The sequence below is a fragment of the Triplophysa dalaica genome, chromosome 14, assembly GCF_015846415.1.
Source record: "Triplophysa dalaica isolate WHDGS20190420 chromosome 14, ASM1584641v1, whole genome shotgun sequence".
In the NCBI taxonomy this organism is placed as follows: Eukaryota; Metazoa; Chordata; class Actinopteri; order Cypriniformes; family Nemacheilidae; genus Triplophysa; species Triplophysa dalaica.
The window spans coordinates 21,246,037-21,259,157 of NC_079555.1; the positions used below are offsets into that span (position 1 = coordinate 21,246,037).

General features: G+C 41.8%; 1 protein-coding gene across 1 annotated transcript in view; it reads left to right on the forward strand.

The window, feature by feature from the left end:
* The first annotated feature begins 149 nt into the window (after positions 1–149).
* Positions 150–13,121, forward strand: part of pdpr (pyruvate dehydrogenase phosphatase regulatory subunit) — a 39,965-nt gene continuing 26,993 nt past the window's right edge. The window contains exons 1-6 of the mRNA XM_056765609.1: positions 150–373; positions 1,208–1,472; positions 2,555–2,688; positions 2,796–2,877; positions 4,457–4,620; positions 4,786–4,907. Of these exons, the coding sequence (XP_056621587.1) occupies positions 1,219–1,472; positions 2,555–2,688; positions 2,796–2,877; positions 4,457–4,620; positions 4,786–4,907 (756 nt within the window). The 5' untranslated portion in view covers positions 150–373; positions 1,208–1,218. The remainder of the gene's footprint in view (positions 374–1,207; positions 1,473–2,554; positions 2,689–2,795; positions 2,878–4,456; positions 4,621–4,785; positions 4,908–13,121) is intronic.

Here is a 13,121-nt window from a genome sequence, read left to right on the forward strand (position 1 = left end):
CAGCGCCACGGGCGTCTTGGAGGACAAACGGCAGTTCGCTTTGGAACATAATACGCCATGAACATTACCAAGGAAGACATTGCTGTTGTGTCTATTAATATCTGAAGGTTAACTTGGGAATTTAAGATTAAATCAAAAATTAACATTGAAACGATGGAAGTTATTTTTTTCCGAATGACATATATGATATCTAACAAGGTGTAAAGAAATAGCTGTCAATCACCGAGTAGTCAGCAAATGCTCGTTTTGAAAGCGATTTCGCGCATGCGCAGCAGACTCCACTGGTAGCTACAGCTCTAGTCTATGCTCAAGTTGACACAAGAATCATATCATTAGATCAATAATTCTGAGCGATTATAGCACGTTTCTGCAGGTATGGGTTTCTACGCTGGTCACTTCTTTAATGTTTAGCTGCATGTTCCTCTTTTATTAAATGTAATCGTGTTTTAGCATGTATGTTGTTGTCAGTTTGACTTGCTAATGTTTAGTTTGACATTCAGAAGAATCAAATTCGTCATCAGCTTGTTTAACAAACTTATAAAAGGACACATGTCGCTGACATGACTAAAAATCAGTCAAGTAAATGCAATAAATGTGATAAATGATGTGGTAAAAGGCCTCACGCTAATGACAAGTGACATATCAGTTGGCTATGCAGAACATATTATGATTCATGCTGGATTATAACGTTAACGTTACATCATATGGCATCATAACAGGTCATGGTTATAACATAAATATGAATCACACAGTTCACAATTGACTTGAAGTACTTTAATGTGTTTTATCTCTCTTTCAAATAAGTGACAATTGCTTTGATATGTTGTTGTTTTCCGGTGCAGTGGGATTTTAGATATAGTTCAGCAAAAAATAAAAAAACTGTCCTCATTTACTTCCCCTCAGGTTGTTACAAACCTGCATAACAGGAAGATATTTGAAAGAATGTTGGTAACCAAACAGAACTCATCCCCCATAGACTCCCTTAGTATTTATTTTCCCTCCTGTTGCCGTTAATGGGGGACGAGATCTGTTTGTTTACTGACATTCTTCCAGTTACCTTTCATACGAAAAATCTGGGGAAAATGATGACAACATTTTCATTTTTGGGTGAACTTTGGTCAAAATATTTCTTTAAAATGGAACATTTCATTAACAGAAGTGTGAATGTATTTGTTGTGCTGTGTGGCATGGCTGTGTTTTTGCACAGGTGGCAGAAGCATGCGCAGTGGAGCGTGGACTGTCAGGGCTCTGTCCCCCGTTCTTTTGCCCCGCTGGTTATGTGACTCTGGAGCTCGACCCGGACATCTTAGTCTGCAGAGATCAGTGCGCTTTGTGAGCACCGAGTCGCCATCCACAGCCCTGCCAGCTCATGCCCGCGTGGTCATCTGTGGAGGGGGCATTGTTGGGACCTCGGTGGCTTATCATCTTGCTAAACTGGGATGGACCGAGATAGTTTTGCTCGAGCAGGGCAGGTGAGTGTTTAGTGATACACATGACAGACACAACATCACAACTGTGTTAAGCGTGGCTACAGACAAAAAATCGAATTGTTCAATTCATTGAAAATATTCTCTCGATTACGATTACTGAATGATCAAGTCCTGCAAAGAAAAACAAGTTCATTATCACTTTTAAAGGTCCGGTGTATGATATTTAACGGCATCAGCAAATTGCAACCAACGGCTCACTCCCCTCCCTTTGAAGCACTCCTGTTGCTGACACAGCACTAAAAAGTTGTCACGTTTAAAATACGAGTATGTATAAATCTGAAAAGAACAATTTCAATTCAGATTTATCTTTCAAAGACTACTTTACAAAGAACAGCGAGAAAATAAAAGGAAATGTATTTTGAAAAAACTCACTATAAAGATAAAAACTATTCTGGAAGGTGTGCATGTAGCAGGAAAGAAGAGATAAACACTTAGAAATACAAAATAACATTTCTTATTGAAACAGTAATAATGTTCAATACACTTTCAAAGTTTTTGCTTTGTCTTTTTGTTTCTATGAGATTTTCGGGGGACCTCCTTCAATCTTCTTTAGGCCCACAGATTGAAAACCCCTGGTGTAGAGAAAAACTCAAATTTTATAAATTCAATTAAACTCGGGTTCGGGCTCAATTGGACCACTGTTCCCTCGGACAACACAGCAAATAGGCTTTTATTTTCATATCTGGTCACATGTGATTGCAAACTTGTGAATTCATATTAGTATGATTTTATATGAGAGGTCCATCATGCATGTTTTGGCGTTGTGTCATGCTGCATCTAAAAAGACTATTACCTAAGATAAAGGCTGTCAATTTATCACAAGGCAAAAAAAATTTGACACATTTTGAACCACGCATGACTACCTGCTAGCTAGAATGCGTGCAGAATCTGGAATCAGTCTCATTCTGTCCGACTAAATGTACTTGGAATCAGGATTTCAGTCATTCGGCTTTAGATTTTTATCACTGTTGTAAGTTGTTGCGAGTTGTTGTAAATCACAGTTACTTACTACCATGTGATCTGTGACTGAATGAAAGTGCTGCTAACTGTTTTGTCTGGTGCAGACTTGGAGCCGGCACAACTCGATTTTGTGCAGGAATAGTGAGCGTCGCCAAACCTCTCTCTATCGAGAGTAAAATGGCCGATTACTCGAATTCACTCTATGAGCGCTTGGAGGAGGAGACAGGTATTAAAACAGGTAAGAGATCACTAGTGTCACAGAATAGACGCTGTAAAACTTTAAGATCAAATATGTTTCGTCACTGAAATCAAAGAAGTTTTGCTGTGTGTGTGTCTGTTTTCCAGGTTTTGTTCGGACCGGTTCTCTTTGTTTGGCTCAAAACCAGGACCGGCTCCTGTCTTTGAAGCGTCTGGCATCCAGGCTGAAGTGAGTGACCCTCTCTTTTTCTCTCATTATTTGTTGTATGTTGTTATTTAAGTTCTTACACAAATGGCTTTGGTGAAAAACAAAATATTTTACCTTTTGTTTATTTACCCTTATCATTTATGCACTGACACACTTTACAAAGGTCATGATCAAATAATGCTGTAACAACCAGAACATATCAGCCGACCGCCGTATCCTCAAAATGAGAGCTAGGGCGGGTAGACCTTACAATTTTGTTGCGTGCATAATGTTAGATATGTATGCTTTAGCCAGTTTTTTATTTCTGTTGCATTCTGGTTTCTGTACCAATATTTTGCCTTCAAAACGTAGAATGTATGACACAAATATTATGTGCTTTTCAAAACTTTAATAGAGCTGTTCACAAGTCACTCAAATTGTAAGGAGAAAAAACAAGTCAACAATTTCGGAAATTTAAAAAAACATCAAATATAACGGGAGGTTTTCTCAACTCTTAGTTCAAATTGCTAGTTCGGTTCTTTTGGTTATTTAGGTCCGGACAAAAAAGAAGAAAAAAAATGAGTCCTGTTACGCTTAGCTTTCAGACGGCTATTTTAACAGCCAATCTAAAGATATCTAATCTAACAGTTTATGTGTAAAGTCGCAACATGATTTACCGGACATCCAAAACAATGCTGTGTGCTGGGTTACACATGCTCAGGGTATGCCTATACATATGAGGGTATTTTTAGCAAGCCGTTAAGTAACTTGATAAGACCTCATGAATTGCTTTAAGAAGTCAAAACAGCACCAGGAATTCCTCTGTTACATGCGCAAGCACATATCTAATAAACAGTCCTTTTATATAACCAAATCACTTGATATTTGTGTCATATTTTGTTATCACTTCCTGTGTTTGTTTTCGGTACGATGCCTTTGGTCCATGTTGCGTTTCCATCGAACTGCACCAAATTTCATTTGAAAGTGGACCGAGAGACCCAGCTTTTCAGCGGTCTCGGTCCACCTGTTTGGTGCGCACCAGGGTTCAGGTAGTAGCGTTCACACTTACACAAATAAATCGCATTAACAGACCATACACACTAACATACCCATACTGCTGACCATTTCAGTGGATAAAAGGAAATACAAGAGTACTTGACGTAGCTCTGGCACTATGGCTTCATATCAGGTAACAGAAAGTTTTGTGGCACGTCCAATATAAAGTCACTCTACAGAAGCACAGGATCATGGGACGTCATGTGTCTAAGGTTCAGTCAGGAGAGATTCTTGACATACACATGTCCTGGAAGGCCTGTGGTTAAATACATGAACAGAGTTTGATGGATCTTTCAAAGCTTCACACGAGACATATGGTATCAGAGATCTCTTCTGGTCATTTATCAGTTGTCCAGGGCCACTATGTGTGCACTCCACTGCAGTCGACCGTCCAACTTTATAATGCGCTTCAAAGCATCTGCTATATGACTGCATGTGTAACCGACACATGTAAATGTACTTCTCCGAAAGAGCAGAATTGGACCTCATGCATTCAGGACGAGATCTGACCCCTAGAAATAAGAAAACTAGCCTCACACCTCAAACATAAAGTTTTTGTCTCTAGGCTACTTGGTGTCAGCTGTAACATCATCAAACCCAAAGATGTGGCAGTGCTCCACCCACTGGTGAATATTCACGATCTTGTAGGTGCATTGCATCTGCCAGGGGACAGCGTGGTCTCGCCTCCGGACGTCAATCACGCACTTGCTGTGGCAGCCGCGGGTTACGGTAGGATTAAAGCTATATACAGGATGGATCAGTTCAATTACAATCCTTTAGAAAATGTTGTTTACATTTAGTGAATTTAATGCATGTGTTACTATGTATTTTATTTCCTGATTTGATATATTTATTTCTATTTCTCTTTGAATTCATTCATGTCTTTCATGTCAGGAGTTCAGATTTATGAGCACACGAGTGTGAATCACGTTGTGGTCATGAAGGGTCATGTGACAGCCGTGGAGACTGACCGGGGCTCTATAGAGTGTGAATACTTTGTGAACTGTGCTGGACAGGTTTGTCTCTCTAGATACGTTTCTACATACAGTAGGTCCAAAGGTCTAAGACCCTATTTGGTACCGATTTATCTTTTGAATAGGTTCAAATTTGATTTCATTGTCTTATATGTAGAAAGTGATTATAATATTACATCATTACATACATAAACCATTTTTACAGTTAGCTGAAACTAATATACAGCACTCCTATTACACTGTAAAATATGTCTGTGAAATGAATAGTGAAATCAGAAGTTTTCACTTGGGATGCAACAATACTGTTCAAAACGCACCTCGTTTTTTTACCCGTAGTGTTCGTTCGGATCTGATGGCTCGATACATTAGAGGGCCGCAAAACCAGGTTATTATTGCAATGTAAAAATAGACAGAGGTATCCCCAGAATGTCTCTGTAAAGTTTCAGCTCAAAATACACCACATATCTTTCATTACAAGATGTTGAACATGACCATTTGTGGCTGCAATAGAAAACACACCGTTATTGTGTGTGTCTCTTTAAATGCAAATGAGCTTCCCCTCCCCGAATGCAGAATTGAGGTAGAGCATTAAACATGTGCTTTGGATGACATCAACACAAACAATACGGCGAAAAGCGCATTTACGTCTTTAAAGCCCTATCCAACCAAAACCATACACTAACTGCAATAAAAATCACCTTGATGCCTTGTTCATAAATACGAATTAAATGGAAAAACACAGATAGAACAACATATGCTGTATGAAATGTTGGCCATTGATGATTAATTATGTGCGTGCATATTACTTACAGACATAAACACAGATACAGGCATATTTATGCTATCAGAGTTCTTGTATATGACAGACAGGTATGTAAAGATCAACAATCAGGTTATATTACGTTGTGAGTAGCAATTTCTGCGTAACCTCATTGTCTTACAAATGCGCACTCTACTTCTATCTGCTGTAAGTATTGTCGCACTTAGGACATACGAGAAAACACTGAACTCACGAGAAAGACACTGCCATAACTTTCTTTCATTGTAATGAATAAGCTTTACAGAAATGATGACGGTCACAAGTCTTCTCCACCGTTGGGCGCAATGAGTTTTACCACTAACATTATGACACAACTCATGTCTTTGGACCAATGTAAAGTCTCTGGTTTAGCCGGAAACATGTTAAAAATCAGCCGCTAATGTGCTAAACACATTATTTATGAAAGACGATTTAAAAACAATGTGTAATACTTACTTCTTATGGAGATGAAGTACAGCTGGTACTGATCCACTCTTGAGAATATTTTTTTTGGTTTGTCGATCTGAAAATAGTGGCTCTTCCCCGGACGCAGAGCTCTCGGCGTCCAGCCTGCGACTTTTGAACATTATAACTCTAGGCCGCGAGGTAGCAGCAGGACGAACCCTGGCATGTCGGAAAGGTCTCCTCCCGGCCTCCTTTTAGGATCCAATTAACCTCCTACAACAGCACACATTTGTTGTTTCTTAGAAATTTTTGTCGCTGGCTAGTGGCTTCATCTGCTCTTGCCTGAGAATGGCTGAAAGGGTGTCTCTGGCTGAAATTGGACCTAAACCCTCATAAGGCGGAGTCTGCGAGCGATCATGGGCGGGCGTAAATCAATGTGACATCAGATTGTTAGGGGATCCCCAAAAGCCCGTTTTGTGTCACTGTTGTGGTTTATAGGAGATTACAATAAGAAGAATAGATGGATTTGTATAGTTACAGGGTGTTTCTGCACACACGCTAGCGACTCAATTTCTGGTAGATAAACATTTAAAAGCACAATTTCTGGGATTGCGGCCCTTTAAAGTGATTCTTTCATTATTCTATGCTTATGTGACAGGAACAGTAAGAAGTTAAGAAGAAAACACCTCTTATTGCAATTCTCTTTATTTTACTTAACTTATTTTATTCTCTTTAAGCGAAAATCAACTTGTACAAATTCCTGGTGCATTAAGTCATATAAAATACAGATATATAAAAGATTTGCACCGGCTGCTCACAGCAGTTCTTTGTTTGCCTTTCATCAACATGCCAGTAAAAAGCTTCTCAACGAGGTTTTGCACATCTGTGTATTTCAAATAATGCAATGCAAACTTGCAATTAGTATATTGGTAGTAACCAGACAGACAACTTTGCAAACACTAATTCTTGATGGGCATGGCACTGTAAACGCTCTCCCTGCATCTGCTGATTCAGCAACGTGAACATTCTGTTTTCGTATACAATGTAAAACAGTTGAAGTACATTCCTGTTTTGTCAAATTTGGACAGAATAACGATGAGAACTTTTCCACCATCGCGCCGAAACGTTCTAAGTACGGTTCTATAACGGTTCTAAAAACAATTTATGTACCAGCTGGCATGGATCGGCACGGAGAGGAACGATTAGGAACGAGAACTATTCGGCGCGATGGTGGAAAAGTGCTCATTGATACAATGGGCATGTGGAAAATAAACCAGCAAGGTTCTTGTGCTTTCGATGGCCAGTCTGCGTCTGTTCGTCAGCATTATACTTAACAGTAGGGATGTCTTCGAATATTTACATAGTCGAATCAGTAATGTCAGGTCTTGCCTACAGTCGACTGATAGTTGAATCGCACATGTGCGCGCTTGCATGTGGGGATGACACCAAGTGGTTAACTAGGGTACAGCGCAACAGTGATGCACCATTAATTTACAGAATTAGTTTAGAACAGAATATACCTTTATAATAAATTTAAGGGTTAGAAATATGCCAGATTCAAGTCACAATGTGCAAAATAAATGTGTTTAGGCAAAATGTCTGAAATGCAGGGGAACATATTATAAAATATTATAAAATTGACTGACAAGCGTTTAATCATAAATTGTAGGTTTAGGATAAGGGGTAGGTGTAGGCCTTTGTAATATTTATAAATATATTGATTTACACTCTGTTATTATTGCATAATGTTTAGTGCACAACAGGTGCAAATAGTATCTGCCACTATTTATAAATACAGAAGCATCTAACTACTATGTACACTTAATTCAAAATACAGCTTTTTTCATTTAGTGTAAATATCATATCGCTAAGAAATGCTGCTGTTTTTACTTAATGTAAACAGAAACTACTGCTATTTAAAGTTAGTGCAAACAGGCACTGCCTGTTTCTTTTGCTTGTTATCAGCAATAATCTCCAGAGACTCTGTTCTTTGCGCATGTGTACCAGAAGATAAATTGTGGTCACAAAAGTGTGTATGTGCAGTAACACTTATTAAGGTGATGCTTTGAAACCGTCTATAGAAATAAATCTGGAATTTTTAATTGAATTATAATGTTCAACAATATGACTATTCATTGGTTCAATTTTTTTACTTCTGTTCAAGACCTTGAGATAATATTTAGCCCTGTTTACACCCAAGGAAGCATTTGTAGTGATTCAGGGGTTAAAACATATTGTCACTGGCTTACAAAAGCTCATCTTTAACATGCCTGACATAAACGTTTGACATTTCAAAATGCAAAAATGCAGAACTAGTTTCTGCTGATACACTTACTGCCAGATGTGAACAGCAATGTTATTGATCAGGTCACTTGAAGTGGAGCTGGAATGGATCGTCATGTTTTATTGGTGCCACCGCATGTGCACTCCTGATAGTGAAACCGGAATATACCAAACAAAAAAATTTTGGAAACACGCTTTCAATTTGAATTTTAAAGCTGATCTAAGTTTATGGAAGTATTTTAATGACTTTAGTTTTTGAAGAAAAAAGCATGTTGAATTACTACTAATCAAAAATAATCCTGTTGCATTACCAGTGCTTGCATGTTTAGAGTCTGCAATTCAATATGGTTGTACATTTAAACTGTGAATATTTCAAATTGAAACATTTCACACTCTTAAAATTAAATAATCAAAATTCACCTTTTAAATTTCATTAAAAAATTAAACTTAGTTTTAAATACAACCTTTAATATTCTACGGATAATTTTCAGTCCATATTATTTCGATTTAAAAATTCGCTTCCACAAATTCAGGGGTTCAAATTCGGCTTGAAATTCAACGTTTCAACATCCGGGAATCCGAGGAAAAGCAATAGAGCGCCGATTCTACAAATGCATTCTTCCTGCTGCCTGACCGCTTCACCAGCAGATTAGATTAGATTAGATTCAACTTTATTGTCATTACACATATACAAGTACAGTGTAACGAAATGTAGTTTAGGTCTAACCAGAAGTGCAATTAGCAAGTGCAGGATATACAGTGTGAATAAATATAGAATACAATATTAGTAAAATACTATACAATGGCCATGTACTATGAAAATGTGACAGTCGGTATGTACTATGAACAATATAGACAGAAGGCTATATACTGTGAACATTAATGTACAGGTGGTTATGAACAGATAACAATATAGACTATACAATAGTGCAAGTGACTTGAGTGTGCATTAGTTACAGACATTAGCTATTAAAGTTACAGTGCAGTAGATGAGTTGATGCGGTTATTAAAGGTACAGTGCAGTACATGAGTTAATGCAGTTATTGAAGTTATAGGGCAATACATGAGTAGATGCAGTTAGTTATGCAATAGATGCAGTTATGCAATAGATGAGTTACAGTGCAGTAGAGAAGTTGGTGCAATAGATGAGTTACAGTGCAGTAGAGAAGTTAATGCAGTTATTGAAGTTATAGTGCAATACATGAGTAGATGCAGTTATACATTTACAGTGCAGTAGATGAGTTAGTGCAGTTATTGAAGTTACAGTGCAGTAGATGCGTTAATGCGGTTATTAAGGTCACAGTGCAGTAGATGAGTTAATGCAGTTATTGAAGTTATAGTGCAATAGATGAGTAGATGCAGTTAGTTATGCAATAGATGCAGTTATGCAATAGATGAGTTACAGTGCAGTAGAGAAGTTGGTGCAGTAATTGAAGTTACAGTGCAGTAGATGAGGTAATGCAGTTATGAAAGTTACAGTGCAGTAGATGAGATAATCTAGTTATGAGAGTCGTCCATTAGTGCAAATGAGCATTCAGTGTAGTATTCCTGGTGTGCAAGTGAGCAGTATAGAGTGCAAATGATGCTATGTGTGTGTAAACAGTCCGAAAAAGCAGATACATGAAGTACTGGTGTGTACAGTTCAGTCATGAATGGCAGCCCTGTAGTGCAATGTAAACAATGTAATAGCAGCATTACAGTTAAAGTTATGAGGGGTAATGGAATCAGTGGGGGGCAGAGTTCAATAGTGAAACAGCTCTGGGAAAAAAGCTGTTTCCTAGTCTGCTGGTTCTTGTCCGGAGGCACCTGAAGCGCCTGCCGGAAGGCAGGAGAGTAAATAGTCTATGAGCGGGGTGAGAGGAGTCATTGAGAATGCTGCGAGCTCGACGCAGACAGCGTTTCTTTTGGATGTCCTCAATGGAAGAGAGTGTAGTCCCTGTGATGCGCTGGGCTGTTTTCACCACCCGCTGCAGTGCCTTGCGCTCAGCAACAGAACAGTTCCCATACCAGACTGTGACACAGTTGGTTAGGATGCTCTCTATCATGCAGCGATAGAAGTTCACCAGGATAGTTGAAGACAGTTGGTTCTTCTTCAGTGTCCTCAGAAAGAAGAGACGCTGGTGAGCCTTCTTGACCAGGCATGAGGTGTTGGTGGTCCAGGACAGGTCCTCCGAAATATGGGTCCCCAGGAACTTAAAACTGGAAACACGTTCAACAGCCATCCCGCCAGCAGGTGGTGCAAGTCGGTTCTGACGTAGTCCTGTTCTGGCTTGAAGGAATTAGGTTATTTATTACTTCAACACATCATTTTCACATAAATATTATGCATAATCAGCATTTACATGACATTTATTGTGTTTAAAGCGGTCAAATACTGAGATCTCAACCACCATCTTATTGATAACTTCTCCGATTTTAACACGTAGGCGTTAGGTAGGTGTCTTTATGATTGCAGTATTTCAGTTAGTTTTTTTATTTATTCGTTCATTTAGCATAATTGACTAAAATTGGCTTTATTTTCTGTTCTGACCTCAGAGATTTTTGATGAAAAGTAGGCATAATTATTTCCATTGATATGTCTCTTTTAAGTGGTAATTGGTTTGTTTGATTTAAGCATTTATATCAAACATTTACAGAATATTTTACAATTATGTTTTTAAGAAAATACTTATTTTAATATGGTATTATATTGTAGATTATTTTACGCTCTGATAAAAATTGTTCATGGCTTGTTCTTATATCTGTTTGCACTACTATTTCATTTACTACTGTAGTCAGTTTTAAATGGATATTTATTTCTTTTTCTTATTTAGTTTTATACCAAAATAAAATGTTTCATTATTCACCTAATGTAATGCTTTCAAGTCTTGTTGTATTGTGTTGTAATACATCTCAATAAAATGGAAGGAAGGAGGCGGGAACCGGCAAACATTTAAACATTTAATAAAGTAATATAACAGCCGGCGGCCCCTCACGGACGACCGCCGGCGAACAAAACATAATATAAATACAAACATAACATAAGTTCGGGCCCGGTCCTCTTTCTTCGACGGTCCGGTCGCTCGTTCCTTTTATGCTCCCATCTCCTACGTGATTCGAGCCCGGTGTGCGCACAGCTGGCGCTAATTCACAATTACTCACCGGACTCGAACCACGGTCTCGCCCCGCCTACTCTACTACATACCCCCATCACCCCTCACAGGCCGGGGGGTACCCCCGCGACTGTGCAAGCTCCCTCCCCCTCCCTCGGGGGGGGTGGGGTGGGGGGTATGCAGCGACGAGACGAGACAACGGAGACGGGAGCCCTCGGAGCGACCGGAAAGAGAGAGGGGAGAGAGGAAAAAAAAAAATCCGGTTCCCCGACATGCTGCCGCTCGTTCCTCAGCCAGCCGGAGTACTCTCCTTCCCGGTGCCTTGCGGTGGCCCTGGGGCTTCGGTGGACGGCTCGACCGTCCGCCCCCTGGCGGCCGGCGGTGGCTCCTCCTTTATCCGGGAGTCGGGGCGGGTTCCCCGTCCCCTGTTCCTCCCCCTTGGGCGGACGGACGCAGGCTCCGGCCTCTGGCAGGCGGTGGCTCACCCGGCACTTCCGCCCCCTGCTCCTCCCCCTCGGGGGACGGACACAGGCTCCGGCCTCTGGCGGACGGCGGCAACCCCCCCGCTCCCACTTGGACGAAAGCCACCCCACCTCGACCCAGGGGCGCGGCAGCAAAGGTCGCCGTTCCACCGAAGTTTTGACGGTGGCCGCACTGTGCACTTCCGTTTCCCCAGAGCCACCGCTTCGGGCAGCCACTGGCGGACGCCCTTCGTCCGCGCTGCCCGAACTCTCCGGCACCGCGAGGCCACTCGGCGGCGAGGACTCTCCGACAGCATGTCTCTCCTTCCTCCCGGGTTTCGGCACCAATGTAATAAATCTCAATAAAAGGGAAGGAAGGAGTCGGGAACCGGAAGACATTTAAACAAACATTTAATAAAGTAATAATAGCCGGCGGCCCCTCACGGACGACCGCCGGCGCAATAACATTAACATAAACATAAATACAAATACAAACACAAGTTCGGGCCCGGTCCTCTCTCTTCGACGGTCCGGTCGCTCGTTCCTTTTATGCTCCCATCTCCTACGTGATTCGAGCCCGGTGTGCGCACAGCTGGCGCTAATTCACAATTACTCACCGGACTCGAACCACGGTCTCGCCCCGCCTACTCTACTACATACCCCCATCACCCCTCACAGGCCGGGGGGTACCCCCGCGACTGTGCAAGCTCCCTCCCCCTCCCTCGGGGGGGGTGGGGTGGGGGGTATGCAGCGACGAGACGAGACAACGGAGACGGGAGCCCTCGGAGCGACCGGAAAGAGAGAGGGGAGAGAGGAAAAAAAAAAAATCCGGTTCCCAGACATGCTGCCGCTCGTTCCTCAGCCAGCCGGAGTACTCTCCTTCGCGGTGCCTTGCGGTGGCCCTGGGGCTTCGGTGGACGGCTCGACCGTCCGCCCCCTGGCGGCCGGCGGTGGCTCCTCCTTTATCCGGGAGTCGGGGTGGGTTCCCCGTCCCCTGTTCCTCCCCCTTGGGCGGACGGACGCAGGCTCCGGCCTCTGGCAGGCGGTGGCTCACCCGGCACTTCCGCCCCCTGCTCCTCCCCCTCGGGGGACGGACACAGGCTCCGGCCTCTGGCGGACGGCGGCAACCCCCCCGCTCCCACTTGGACGAAAGCCACCCCACCTCGACCCAGGGGCGCGGCAGCAAAGGTCGCCGTTCCACCGAAGTTTTGACGGT